The sequence below is a fragment of the Protomyctophum parallelum genome, assembly GCF_964188405.1.
Source record: "Protomyctophum parallelum genome assembly, chromosome: 17".
NCBI lineage: Eukaryota > Metazoa > Chordata > Actinopteri > Myctophiformes > Myctophidae > Protomyctophum > Protomyctophum parallelum.
In genome coordinates, this window is record NC_139719.1 from 30,004,937 (window position 1) to 30,018,859 (window position 13,923).

Consider the following 13,923-nt stretch of genomic DNA (forward strand, 5'->3'; position numbering starts at 1 on the left):
TTCTGACATTTGTATTAAACAGGTCAACAGGTGAGAATTAGCATGGGCTATTGCTCAGCGTTTGGCTTGAATGGGTATAGGCCACTCTGGTTCTCTGTCACTCACCCATGACATTGTTTTTCAGAATGACCTGAAACTGATGGAAGCCGTTTTTCTACGGACTAATTTCTGCTAATTTTTGAACGCCGTTCACAGGCAAACAAAGCTTGTGTAGTATGCACAGTCAAACATACTGTAGTGTCCACATGATCCCCGACAAACCTGTCCCGCTGTGGAAAAGTTAATTGTTTATGGTTTTGCCATTTTCCTCTACAATATTCTAACCAACCTCAAAATTGCTCTAATATCTCATATGACATTCCGCTTCTTTTTAGACTTAGCAACTGTAATATAGCAGTTCTCCAAAGTCTCAAGGATTGCTAAATTGTTGACCCATGGTTAACGAATAGGTTAAAGCCTTGAGTTTAATATCTTTTCTATATAGACATAGGCAGTTAGGCACAGATGCACCTTAAATCAAAGCTGTAAACTTTGGGAGCAAATGAGGAGAGTGACATATCTGACGGTATTAAACATGGCTCTGCCAAGCTAATTGTGCTGTTCATTTAAAGCTGAGCCCCTGCCCTGATAAGTACTGGGTGTGGGTGTATTATAATACTCTCCAGTGCATTTAATAGCTAGTTAAAGCTGCACTTGAATGTCTCAAGTTATTGGAAAGGCCACAATTAATCCACTTGGACTGTCGTGGGCTTAGCATGTCTGAACACTGTGGAAGGAAACACTGTGTGTACGTTTACTTTTCTAGACCCTTTAAAATGGTAATGCCACCTACCTTTGAACTTCCTTTTTTGTAACCGTTGCCCTGCCTGGCAATTAAATCAAATGGTTAGCTAACTAACCAAGGGAACAATGGAACATGGAAACCATCTGCAGGCAATGGATTTCAACTCTGCTCCTGGAGACTAAAGAACACTGATGGTTTTCATTTGAACTCTCTAGTTGGAGAGTAATTTAAACCTAAGAGACACATGATCAATATATTGGCTCTTATAAAGTAGTCTGGTTCCCCAGGAGTCAGGACTGAAGTTGAGAACGTGTATTATGTATAATCTATTCTACGTCCGAGCGATATGTTTATGTTTATTTAAGGATCCCCATTAGAGACAATGACTGAGCCTCTAGTCTTCCTGGGATCCTGAATACAACAAATACAATACAAATGTACAACTAAAAATACAATTTAAAATAAAAAACAGAACAAAATAAAATAAAAATAAATGCAGAGAACAAATTCACAAATCACAGTTCACAGTTATGTACTTGGCAAATTAGCAAGTTATCTCTTGATATTATTTTATATTTGTGGGCAGAGCATTGTGTGTGTGTGTGTGTGTGTGTGTGTGTGTGTGTGTGTGTGTGTGTGTGTGTGTGTGTGTGTGTGTGTGTGTGTGTGTGTGTGTGTGTGTGTGTGTGTGTGTGTGTGTGTGTGTGTGTGTGTGTGTGTGTGTGTGTGTGTGTGTGTGTGTGTGTGTGTGTGTGTGTGTGTGTGTGTGTGTGTGTGTGTGTTTAAGACAGTTTGATTTTGGTGTTTTTATTCTTATGTTGCCAGAAGCTGCTCCCCTGTTGTTGTAACCATGTTCAGAAGGCATTTTTAACTGGTGAGCCAAGCTATATGGCTTACCAGTGGAAATAATGTTCTGCAGTAGCATTAGAAGACTCACTGCTAATTTCTTTTCAACCATTAGCCATGCTGGATGTTCGTGCATATAACTAATACTTGTCCGGTATGAACAGCCTAGTGCCAGATGAGCCACTTTATTCTGAGCAATCTGCAACTTTTTCAAATCAGATTCTGTAGCTGACGACCAGATAACATAGTCGGGGCATATTAATAAAACCTGGGAATAAAGTTCTTACCAAGAATTTTCTTCACCAATGTGTTTGTAAAGGTGTCTCTACTAACATATCCCACATTGGTTTATATTCAACCACCCTAGGGGAATTTGACAGCTGCTGAAAGTTGGGGTACCATCAACAACCAATATATGGCAAAATGTTCTAAATTTCATTGTGCTTTAAGTAGCATGTGACGTGTCAAACTATGGGTTTTTCATCATTCTGAATCCATTCCAAGCATTAGTTTTGCACGAAAAACATTCCGTGGTCTAAAAATGGCCATAGCCGTCATCACAAATGTGATGAAGTCAGCACATGAAGTCAGCACATTGGGCATATTTGGGCAAGTGGTTATGGCCGTTTTTGTAGAAGAGGCAAACTAATATATTGTTTATGCCGTTTTATTTTACATGTGTACAGTGTAAACTTGAAACATTATTGTACTGTAAAAGTCTCTTTTCCCTTGATCTTTATCTTTTTTAGTATAATAGTATTAGTTTACTATAATTAGATAGACACTAACACTTTAATTTAGAACACACCCAAATCAAATCATACAAATATGTGTTCAATGATTGAACTTCAATCATTCAATCAAAACAAACGGCATAAACAATATTAGTTTGCCTCTACAAAAATAAAAGTTACAAGTTGTCAAGCTGTCATTCTCTTGTACTTGTACTTACTGTCTAGTAACCTCGGGTCTCGGAGGACAGTCTGGTGAGACCATTGGGGCAAGACGGTCACTCGGGCAGTGTCTGTAGGCCAATCGGAGGCAGGCGGGGCGTTACCATGTCTATGCTCGGACGTAAAATAGATATACGTGTTGAGAAAAGTTATGGCTATGGGATGATACACTTTGTATGATAAAACAAGTTGGTCCATACTTATTGATTACCAAACATTGCCGTGGGTGTTGTTTTTCCATCAGGGGATTCTTATCCTAGTCGAAGGAGTCCATGGAAGCCACATTTCTTAATGTGTGAAAAAGACCTCCCACCCTGCCATTGTTAGCAAGGCTTATGGCTTTGAGCTCCCTCTTTCTGCTCCACTGGCTCTTGTGGGACAAGTAACGTGCGTGTGCACAAAAATACCCACATGCTCATGTCTGCAAGGACAACAGGCCTGTCCCACTGCTGCGTCGCCCTTGTGATTGACAACAGTGTAAGAGCTACGTTGGTTATTGTCTCCGCCAGGCCGAAGGTGTGTGTGTGTGTGTGTGTGTGTGTGTGTGTGTGTGTGTGTGTGTGTGTGTGTGTGTGTGTGTGTGTGTGTGTGTGTGTGTGTGTGTGTGTGTGTGTGTGTGTGTGTGTGTGTGTGTGTGTGTGTGTGTGCGTGTGTGCCCGTCCGTCCGTCCGCGAGCACTGTTGGCCCGGTCTCTGCGAAACAATACACACTCTCAGAACCTCTGCCTGGGCTGAATTTTTCAGATCTAGTGCCACCATGAGGCAGACTTTTGCCAAACACGTTTTTTTATATTGCGCTACAGATTTTGTCCAAGCATCACGCAAATCGGTAAACTATCAATTGATGTGATCAATACAGATTTTTCCATATTCCATCGTCATTGGCCAAGATTGGCTTCCAAAGTTTGCAGGATTGGTCAGTTTTTGCACGCACATTCCCGCACCCACATTCTTGAGGAACAAATGCCACCCTTTTCACACTGGCCTGTTAGCCAATGTTAGCCTGTTAGCGCCACCAGCAGGTTTGATTGCCGTGAATGGCCTATTATAGCGCCACCAGGAGGTCACAAAAACCTACCTGACCTGGCGGGGACCTGTGCACTGCTGTCTCTGGTGTGCACTTTTTCAAGTTAAGTTCTGTTTACTGTAGCATTTCTACCTGATAGTCCACATGATTCATGATGACTGAAATTCTCTATTGGCTCAGAGTTTCACTCTTGTTTGATAAAACATTCCAGATGCCACCAGTCCAGACACTGTACAATTTGGCAACCAGTGACTGCTGAACCCGTTTGAACCCCCTAGGCCTATCAGGAACCAAGTTGCCCAACTGTTGTCCTTTCTGAGGACGTTTACTTGGGAAGTCTGTGAATGCCAGAAATGAGTAAGCCAGTGTCGCTGATATGAGGGTAATAACTGAGCTATGTCTCCATTTGGACTGAGAAGAAATGAGCTGGTTTGGATGGAAAATTGTGACTCATAGCTTAGGCCTGTGTCATGGACTTGTGATTTTATATTTATATATGTGTATCATATGTCTTGCTGAGTGACTGTCTGATTTTTCCTATTTTACTGTTATTTCTTTTCTCCCGAATCATCAGAAATAAAGCCTATTGGCTCAACCTGCACGCATAAAACTATAACCTCTATTCGCACTTTCTTGACGTGGACATTCCTTGGCGTCACTCGGCAAGGAGAAACGGATAGCTTTTGAGTTCCTGTGCAGAGAAAACGCATGCAATGAGGCTTTGAGGCCCTTAACATGCGGTTAACATGTGGTTTCCTTCACGTGATAGAGCTTTGTAGATCCATTCCTCTGAGGTGAGGAAATCAATTTGGGTTCTGAATAGTCTCCCCCCCCCCCCCCCCCCCCCTTTTTTTGCTTAGGAAGTTAACTTACGGAGTTCACCAAATGACCCAGAAGTACTGTATCTCTAGGATATGATATTATGATAAGAGAGTAAAGAGACAGATAGACCTGATGGGACCCAGGATATAAGAGTAAAGAGACAGACAGACCTGATGGGACCCAGTTAAATTCTCTTGGCTAAATGGTAGGGAAAGTTATGTGTTTCATTGCATCCTTTAGGCCTGCAACAAAAGTTGTTCTGACCTTTTCAATTAATCGAAACAAGTTGCATTTTTTATGAATCTTTTTAATATACTCAATCAAGAATCGACCCAAGTAAATGCTACCAAATGTTTCATAACTCTATTGTGTGATACCACTGCCATATTTTATACTCTGTTGTTCAACAGTGTCAGGCTAAAATAGCCGATCTGAAAGCTCACACCGCGTCGCATCATGGTGATGCTTTCTGAGCTTGTTGTAGATTGCTTATTTTGTATATATATATATTTTTTTAATTAACCGGTAATTTTGTTTTTACAACTGATTACTTTGATTTGTTCGATTTAGGAGATTAGTAAGATTGATAATAACATTAATTTTGGTCTCATCTGAAATCTTCTGCTTCAAAGTTATTTTATATATATATATATATATATATATATATATATATATATTGATTTTATAAGCTTCAGCTTAAGAAATAACGGTAGTGGGTCGCACACACCAAGACTTCAGTTCAAATTGTTTATTTCATATATTCTTTTTTAAACATATGTTTATTGATTTTCTTTACAGTACAAAGAAGTAATTTCAAAACAATTATTGACATATTTTTCCCCCCCACATCCCCATGGCAGCACAAATACAAACAAAATCTTATCAGGATTTCATATTTGAACAGGGACAAATCACAGACGAGTTTGCAAAGCTGTGCTTCTAACCTTCTATCCATGCTGTTCCGTGTTTACGTCTAGGTTTACCGAAGTGGCTTCCTCTTTCAGAAAGAGGGGGGCCTGGGGCTAGGAGCAGAGGAGGAAAGCCTTTCTGCTCTCTGCTGCCAAAGGTCGCCAGTGGTACTGTTCTCCGACTGCGTTGCGTTGTTGCGTGGGATTGGGAGTTGTTCCCAGATTGACGGACGATGTAAGGCACGGACTGGACGAGAGAAATTTCTCCACTCCTCCGTTGGTTGAAGCTTTCTGCGTCGATTACGTTCAACTCTATAAAGCACTTAACTGTGCTTGTGTGGTTACTGTGGCAAAACAATAGTTTCTCGTGTGTGTGTGTGTGTGTGTGGGTGTGGGTGTGGGTGTGGGTGGGCTGACTTTGCCCAGAAAATTCCTGTCTCTCATTATCATCAGCCTTGTCAGTGAACACTGTCACACACTGAGCTACCTGAGTCTGCATGACCCCAAAGCTTGTTCCTTCATTCCACAGACAATCGTTGTAATTCTACTTCCCTTTGGCTGTTCCAAGAACATTTTACTTTCATTCCAGGGGTCTGAACTGCTGTCATCTCTTTGATCACATTCTTAGCCAACCTCCCCCTCAACTCAGAATTTATAATCTGAATTTAATGAATCAGAATGACGGTGATCTAGTTTATGGCCTTTCCATATTAAAAGGTTATTGCCAGAGTGTCTGAATAACAATATAGTGGCCGGGCTGCACATCATCTGTCCTGTACAGTATGCGACTATGCTTCAAATAACTTTTAGGCTTTAAACCAGAAGGTGCCCTAACCGACAAAGGAGTAATCCTGCGTTCACACAGGCAGATGCAAAAGATTCAAAGATGCAAAGCTACATAGCATATTTCTTTGTAGCTGACGTTGAAACTAGCTCAACTTTGTTGTAGCTTTTGCAGCAGCTACAAACGTCCGATGCATCTTTGTATCTTCATGTCGCTGGCTTCCATTATGCTGCGTTCACACGGGCAGATGCAAAGATACAGTCTACCATTCTTTTTTTTTTTTTTTTTTTTTAAGATATTTTTTTGCGGCTTACGCCTTTATTGATTTTTTAAGGGATAGAAAGTAGGCTGACAGGAAACGGGAGAGAGATGGGGGGATGACATGCGGTAAAGGCCGTGTCGGGTCCGGGAGTCGAACCCGCGGCACACCGCGACTGGATCACCAGTCCGGTGCCCAGACCGTTACGCTACGGCCTGGGCCCAGTCTACCATTCTTTGTAGTTGTATTCATTAAAATATGTATATACTTTATACTGTGCATCTTTTCTATACTAAATGTTATTTTTCTTTTCTCTCTGTCGTCCAGGCGGTGTGTAGTGGCACTGGGCCTGTTGGCTCCAGTCTGAAAGGATGAGGAGGTTCAGGCGACATGGACAGGAGTCCCAAAGAGACCGAATCAAACAGGAGCTCTTCCAGTTCAATAAGGTACTAATAAAGAGAGACTAAGAAGAACCATCTGTATTTTTGAGCCACCCTTGAACTTCCAAGTTTTATTGTCACATCACAAGTTTACAGTGTAAGAGTGGGTGGGAAATTATTTACTAGCTCCCAATAATTTGCAGTTACAAAACATAGTCTTAAGAACTGGGAAAGGAACAAAGGAAAAAGTCAGATAACAGTATAAAATGTACACTGAAAGATAATTAAAAAAAAATAGTCTATATAGTCTGTATATTATAACACTCTTGTGCAAGAGACCTCACTTATCGATATCAACAATATGATTGTATAAATATGTGATAAGTGAGCAGCAGCAATGGAGTGTATTCATAGTCATGTATACGTGAAGCGATAATGATAAATAATGGCCCTGATTTTGGACTTTTTTCTTATTTCTGTTCTGTACCCCCCGCCCGCCCCCTTTTTGTGTCCTGTTTTGCACCTATCTCACATCCTGTCCTGATATTGGCTTCTTGCCTCGTTCTACATTTCACGTATTTTTCAGACCGTGGAGCATGGATTCCCCCACCAGCCTAGTGCTCTGGGCTTCAGCCCCACCCTGGACCTCCTGGCCATAGGCTCCCGCTCCGGAGCCATCAAACTGTATCCTCTGTGGTTCCTATACTGCCTAATCCTGAGCGTTATGTTTGTATATCCTCTGCTACGATTGGATAAATAAACTCTTAGGGATTTTACTGCAAGGAGGAGGAGTGGGTGTGTGCAAACACGTGTATTACGTTCCTGCGAGGACGTGCGCACGGCACGAGATGCAATTAGGTTTTACGTTTTCCGTGCGTGTCATGTTTGAACTTGAGACGGGCAGTACTCATGCGTGGCTGTGACTGCTGAAATCCTCGTCTTGTCGTTCACAATGCCACCTGACGAAGGTATTTAATTTTCCCACGCTGTTGCTCAATGCAGCCTAGTACTCTCAGACACTGAATTCTGTGTGTGCGTCTCTTGTCTGTCTCTCTATAGCCTCTCGCACAATTATACTCATTGACAGCGTGGTGGAGCCAGTCAGTACACTCTACCCATTCACACATTCAGATACACACACACACACACACACGCTGGCTGTGATAACCACAGTGCCTTCTCTCGTTAGACTAATCCATTCACACAATGAGGGAGATTGTTTGTGATAAAATAACACTAGGGACTCATAAAGGGAAATGTGTGAATTAATTTATTATTAGCCAAGAACAAGATGCTTCAGGGAACAGAGCAGATTGTGTTGTTTTTAACCCATTCTGACCTGAGATCAGATTCATACAAGGTTTCCACTGGACACACACTGGTCTGATTAACCCATTCTGACCTGAGATCAGATTCTAAAAATGTCAGTCGTTCTTCGATTTTTCAAAAAATAGCAGACCTACAAGCTCGTAGCTCGCCACTCGGTGGCGCGCTATGAGCTTGTAGATCTGCTATTTTTAAATAGCTAAAGCATAACATGATGCTAACACCAAAATGGGTTCCCGTTCAGAATGGGTGACTGCCTGGACAGATTGTTTTAATGCTAACAAAATGGTAATGATCCCAAGTACACACAGCATGACAAATGTACAGTACTGCGTCATCTGCGCCTCAGTTTATCTGTATGAATGCAAGGCACACAAACGTACTGTATCTTTTGTCCTTGTGTTCCTGTGTGTGTGTGTGTGTGTGTCCACTCCAGTATGAGGCGCATGCATGCACGGCCAGTTGTTCCTTGACTATTGTTCAGGTATGGTGCCCCAGGGGTGGAATTCATGGGTCTGCATGATGAGAATGCTGCCGTTACTCAGGTGCACTTCCTGCCACACCAGGTGAGTGAATGCATGCGCGCGACACTCTCTCTCACACACACACACACACACACAGTCCCTCAGCCACACATTTGTACCATTGTTGGTGAAATGTATCTTCTGAAATATAAGTCAGTTTGGATGGAAAAATCGTTGTTTTCATAAGGCTTGGACGAAATGACACAACATTCCTTATCAGCACTAAAGATTATTTGGCCCGTACGATTGAAAGGGCAAAATCACAGAATAAGGACATGGAAAGATTTCAAGTATTGGATACGGAAGTCTGTGGAATTTGGAAATTTGGGGGAAATTATCTATTTAGAATATTTTGTGTTTTAGCTGTTTTGGAACCTTTTAAGCCGTTTTGGAAGCTTTTGGTGACTAGTTGTTGCATTTTGTTGTGGTGTTAGGTATGGGTATAGGGTTTTCAAAAAGATGTGTACACTATTTGGGTGCGCGCCCCCCTAGTGGTCTGTTTGCACAGACTCAAATATTAGATATGTCAGTAAGTATTTGGTTGAAACGATGGTGTGCTAAATAACATACTCAATTTGTACGAACAAATAGAAAGGCATCACTTTGAAGATGGTGTCCACGGTGGCTGCCGGGAGCTTAAAATACTTCATGTTTCATTGCAAACCGACCACGAGCCAAATTATTTTGCGATGGTTTTTGAAAACCTTTTGCCAAAAGCCTAACACCATGCCAAAATTCAAAAAGTAGTTACCTAGTGCATAATCGTTATGATTTATTATGGATTGGCTGCCGGGAGCTAAAATACCTGCGATTTAATATGTAAAAAAAAATAGAAATCTCACGAGTTCATCTTTAGCCTATGCGTTTCTCCACAGCAGCAATACTCTATGTATATAATAACCACATATAGGGAATTTTGCTGGTCGTCTTCATTATGAGTTGATTACACTAACTTTCTTGAATTTAACTCATCAATGGAAGAAAGGGATTTTGTAAACGAGCCCAAAAGGACAGTCATATTTTTACCAGCTACACACACACACACACACACACACACACACACACACACACACACACACACACAGAGAGACACGGCAGCCAATCAGGATGATAGGTAGTCGATACAACAGCCAATGAGAAAGATAGGTCGAGTGGAAGTGAAAGCCAAGCAGAGAGAACATAGACCAGCTGTGCTTCCACAGCAGCTGGTAATAAAAACTAAAACAGAACAACATAGATTCACACTGAGGTTATTTCAGTACGTTCATTCCATTGTTATTACAAGACTTGAAACGGTCATCTTTCACACTAAGCTGGTTGTCCTGGTGACGTCCCTGTGTTTATATGATGACTTCAGGTTGAACTGGTGACTCTGCTGGATGACAACAGTCTCCACATGTGGACTCTGAGAGCTCACAAAGGATTGTCTGAACTACTGGAGATCGGACGCTTCACGCTAACTGGACCTCCTGGGTAACACACAAACTCACATGCACACTTAGTCCTCTGTATACACACTCGATACACTGTATAGCTCTGTGTTCTGTAGAGTTTGGTTTGCATCAGGCCATAGACAGACCCCCATTTTGATACATTTGTGACTCCCATCTACACTGTAAATCAAGTTGATTTTAAATCGGAGTATACATGTAATCTGAGTTACAGGTCCGCAAAAGGTCTATTTGGTTCCTATCCTGCTGGGTGTCCCCAGACCCCACCTAGAGAAACAGTGCAGAAGATTGACCATGAATGACCCATGACCTTGTTCTCTTCTAATGTACCTCTGGCTAACCAACCTCATGATCTCTTTTATCTCTCCAACTCAGTGCTCCCCCCAGTGTCACCCGTGTCACAGCGGTGCTGGCTCACTCCTCAGGAGAGCTGCTCTTGCTGGGGACGGAAGGAGGCCATGTCTTTGTGGTTGAGGTCCCAGGCTTTAGAGAGCTGGAGGAGAGAAACATCAGCCTGGACCAAGTCGCCAACAGGTCGGTGTCAATCGCACCATAGATAGACCCACGCCTATGCACTTCAAAAAACATTTGAAGTGCATAGTAAACTGTACCTGAGTTGGCTCTATACGTCAGGGGTTTTCAACAGGTCCACTGGTTGTCTGTGAAGGTATTTCATGTGGTCCCTGACCATGCATTTAGTAATGTAGGATTTTTTGATTTTTGTTTTCCACTAGTTGAGAAACAGTGAAGTGAATGACCTGGGGACCTATGATGACCGTCCATGTAGTCATTTACTGACAAGTGGAGGTTAAGAAATTCAACAGAAAAGGGAGTTAGAATCTCAAGGGAAGTGCACAGAATTGTCTTGAGTCATTATTATTAGGAAACTAGGAAAAGTGCCCCTCGGGGCACAGGTCTCCATCAGGCCAGGTCACGTTGTGGCCTCCTGGTGGCGCTATAATAGGCCAATGTGAAAAGGGTGCCATTTCTTCTTATGCCTTTGATGATTATTGGATGATTTGAGGCAGGATTTTTGGCATCCAGGGAGTGTGTGTGCAAAATTTGGCATCGACCAGGTTAACTGTGCCAGAGATCAGCTGTACACAGACAGGCGGACGGATGCACGGTGCAAAACATACTCTCTCCCCATGCCTTCGGCCTGGTGGAGACAATTCATAGTGGTCAATGGACCAACAGAAACAGTGGGATGTACAGTATACACAATTACACATGGGATGCATATCCAAATATATATACAAGTGTTACAAAAGCACTAATCTTAGCCCATATCCCCACCCAACAAAACAGTGGTCCCCAGGTTGATTCTAAGTCAGGGTGATGGTTCACAATCGGTTAAACCCCTGCTATATGTGGATTGAATTCTTCCCCCAAGTCTCTACAACAAAACTGTTCACCAAAATTAGCCGATCTACAAGGGGTGTGTGTGCATATAATTATAGGAATAATATTAAAGATAGATAATGAAGTGGTTAAACAAATGTAAACTCTTATTGACAGTGCCTTAAAAGCCCCACTCCTACATAACAATAGGAAATAAAACCTGCCACCAACACTACATCACTGCTATACACACTTGGTCACAAATTCACCCTTGCTCTAGGCCGCTGCAGATCAATAATGACATTTTAACTGCAATCTCTTTGTTTCCCTGGCTCCCTCCCTATTTTCTCCTCCACTCGCTCTACCTTCTGTCCCTCTGTCCAGTGTACCAGAGGACTATATAGGCAGGAGGAACCTGGAACACGTAGAGTCCTTGCAGGAGAACCCAGTCGATCCAAACCAGGTTATTATTGGCTACGGACGAGGTCTCATAGTCATCTGGGACCTGGAGAGACAGTGTGCTGTCCAGCACATACCAGCTACACAGGTACATTACTCTGCAGTCAAGCCAACAAAACTAACGTGCCACTCTTGCAAGACTTTATTTTTAATTTTTTTTTTAAGAAACTCCTGCTATGAAAGAACACCACCCAGTAATGTATAAACTGAGATTGTGAGCTGAGGAAAGGAGCTGCATTCTTTCTCTTGTTTCAGTTGTTTGTTTGTCATAAATTCTCCCTGTAACCGTTTGTTTCCACAGCAACTGGAAAGCGTGTGGTGGACAGAAGATGGTGGCCATATTCTTAGTTCCCATAGCGACGGCAGCTATTGTCGATGGACAGTGGGTGGGGAGGACACAAAGGATGAAGAAGAGAAATCAGATATCCCTTACGGTGAGGATTAAAATGCAAGCCTCACCACAAAGCAATTATAGCAATTTGCTTCAGGCTATTTACAAATAAACCCATCTTCATTTAATCTGTGCAGGACACTTCCCCTGTAAGGCCATTTCCAAGATTGTTCAGCTACCTACAGCAGAAGGGTAAGCTCTCTCTGTGCACTCCTTCATTCTTTCTTTCTTTCTTTTCTTTCTTTCCTTCCTTCCTTCGTGACATTGCCATTCTGTTTCTGCCACCTCAGTGAAAGTCATAACTGAGCTTATTTGTGTCATGAACATCTGAATGTTTAACTTGTGTTTCACATCCACCTGTTATACATTAATCCTCAGCAAATAGAGCTGAACTTGAACTTTCATTCCCCCCCCCCCCCTCCTCTGTCTGTGTGCAGGCCTCCGTTTCTGCTGTTCAGTGGTGGCATGCCAAGGGCCAGTTATGGGGACAGACACTGCATCAGTGTGATCCACAATAAAACGCACGTAGCTCTGGACTTCACCTCCCGGATCATTGACTTCTTTGTCATCAGAGACGGGCTGCAGCACACAGGTGGGCCCTACACACCAAACCAAACAACCAGCCCACGCACTGACTTCTTTCATAAACATGGCTGACGTACTGTACTTATGCTACGTTTTTGGCAGCTGTACTGTTATCACCATTGCCAAATATTTTAAGAAGCCAAATGTTGACACAAAATGCTAACGGCAATACCTCTTGGCTGTTAGCATTTTGACACGCTCACTGTTTATAGTTGTATGGTCGCCTGACAAGTCTGTTGTCGGTGACAACATACGCAACTTTGTTGGCAATGGTAAGAACATATCTACAGTATACTCATCTACAGATGAAACAAACGGAAGTTTGTTTTCCGTAGGTGGAGCATGTATATTAAAAAAATATATATATGGCATAGCTGACGTAGGGCACAGGCAAAATCCAGCCTGAAGTGCAATGTAGAGCTCTTCACTGGTTCAAAATGACAGACCCAAACTGTAATGAACCCCAAAAATCTTTTCCGAGACCCAATGTTTTTGTTTTGTTTTTGCCATAATTGGACCCGCAGAGCAACCTTTTCCACTCTTATTGTGCTGCAGTAATGAGTTAGACATGTGAAGACTTCTAGTGGAATGGAACATAAAGGGCAAGCAGTTCTTAAACTGTAAGAAAAGATGTATGACAAGGAACTGACCCTGTGTGTCACCTACTTCTGCAACTCTTTCATTGTCTGTGTAAGAGTTTCACAGATTGACACTTTCAGTTTTCGTACTAACGTCCCGATCCGAGTGTATTCCTGACAGTAGTTCTGTCCTGAGATCAGATCTAAAAATGTCTTCTACATCCTGACAGTTTTCTGAAAAAGCTATGTTTCTATGTCAGTCGTTCCTTGATTTTTCAAAAATGGCAGACATACAAGTTCGTAGCGCGCCACTCGGTGGCGTGCTATGAGCTTGTAGATCTGCTATTTTTCAATAGCTTAATGCTAACACCAAAAGGGTTTCCCGCCCCAAAATGGGTTAAGAAATCAAGGATGAGACTTAACAAAAATATTAAATTAATGACAAATATCTGCCACAAACATTTACAAACTGTAGGAGCTGGTTGTTGTACTTGTGTCTGTGGTGC

General features: G+C 42.3%; 1 protein-coding gene across 2 annotated transcripts in view; it reads left to right on the forward strand.

Moving 5' to 3' along the window:
* Positions 1-13,923, forward strand: part of llgl2 (LLGL scribble cell polarity complex component 2) — a 34,802-nt gene that overhangs the window by 6,166 nt on the left and 14,713 nt on the right. For both annotated transcript variants that reach the window (XM_083787759.1, XM_083787760.1), the window contains exons 2-10: positions 6,710-6,828; positions 7,349-7,446; positions 8,573-8,654; positions 9,970-10,085; positions 10,439-10,597; positions 11,789-11,951; positions 12,165-12,297; positions 12,392-12,446; positions 12,692-12,846. In XM_083787759.1, the coding sequence (XP_083643885.1) occupies positions 6,754-6,828; positions 7,349-7,446; positions 8,573-8,654; positions 9,970-10,085; positions 10,439-10,597; positions 11,789-11,951; positions 12,165-12,297; positions 12,392-12,446; positions 12,692-12,846 (1,036 nt within the window). In that variant the 5' untranslated portion in view covers positions 6,710-6,753. The remainder of the gene's footprint in view (positions 1-6,709; positions 6,829-7,348; positions 7,447-8,572; positions 8,655-9,969; positions 10,086-10,438; positions 10,598-11,788; positions 11,952-12,164; positions 12,298-12,391; positions 12,447-12,691; positions 12,847-13,923) is intronic.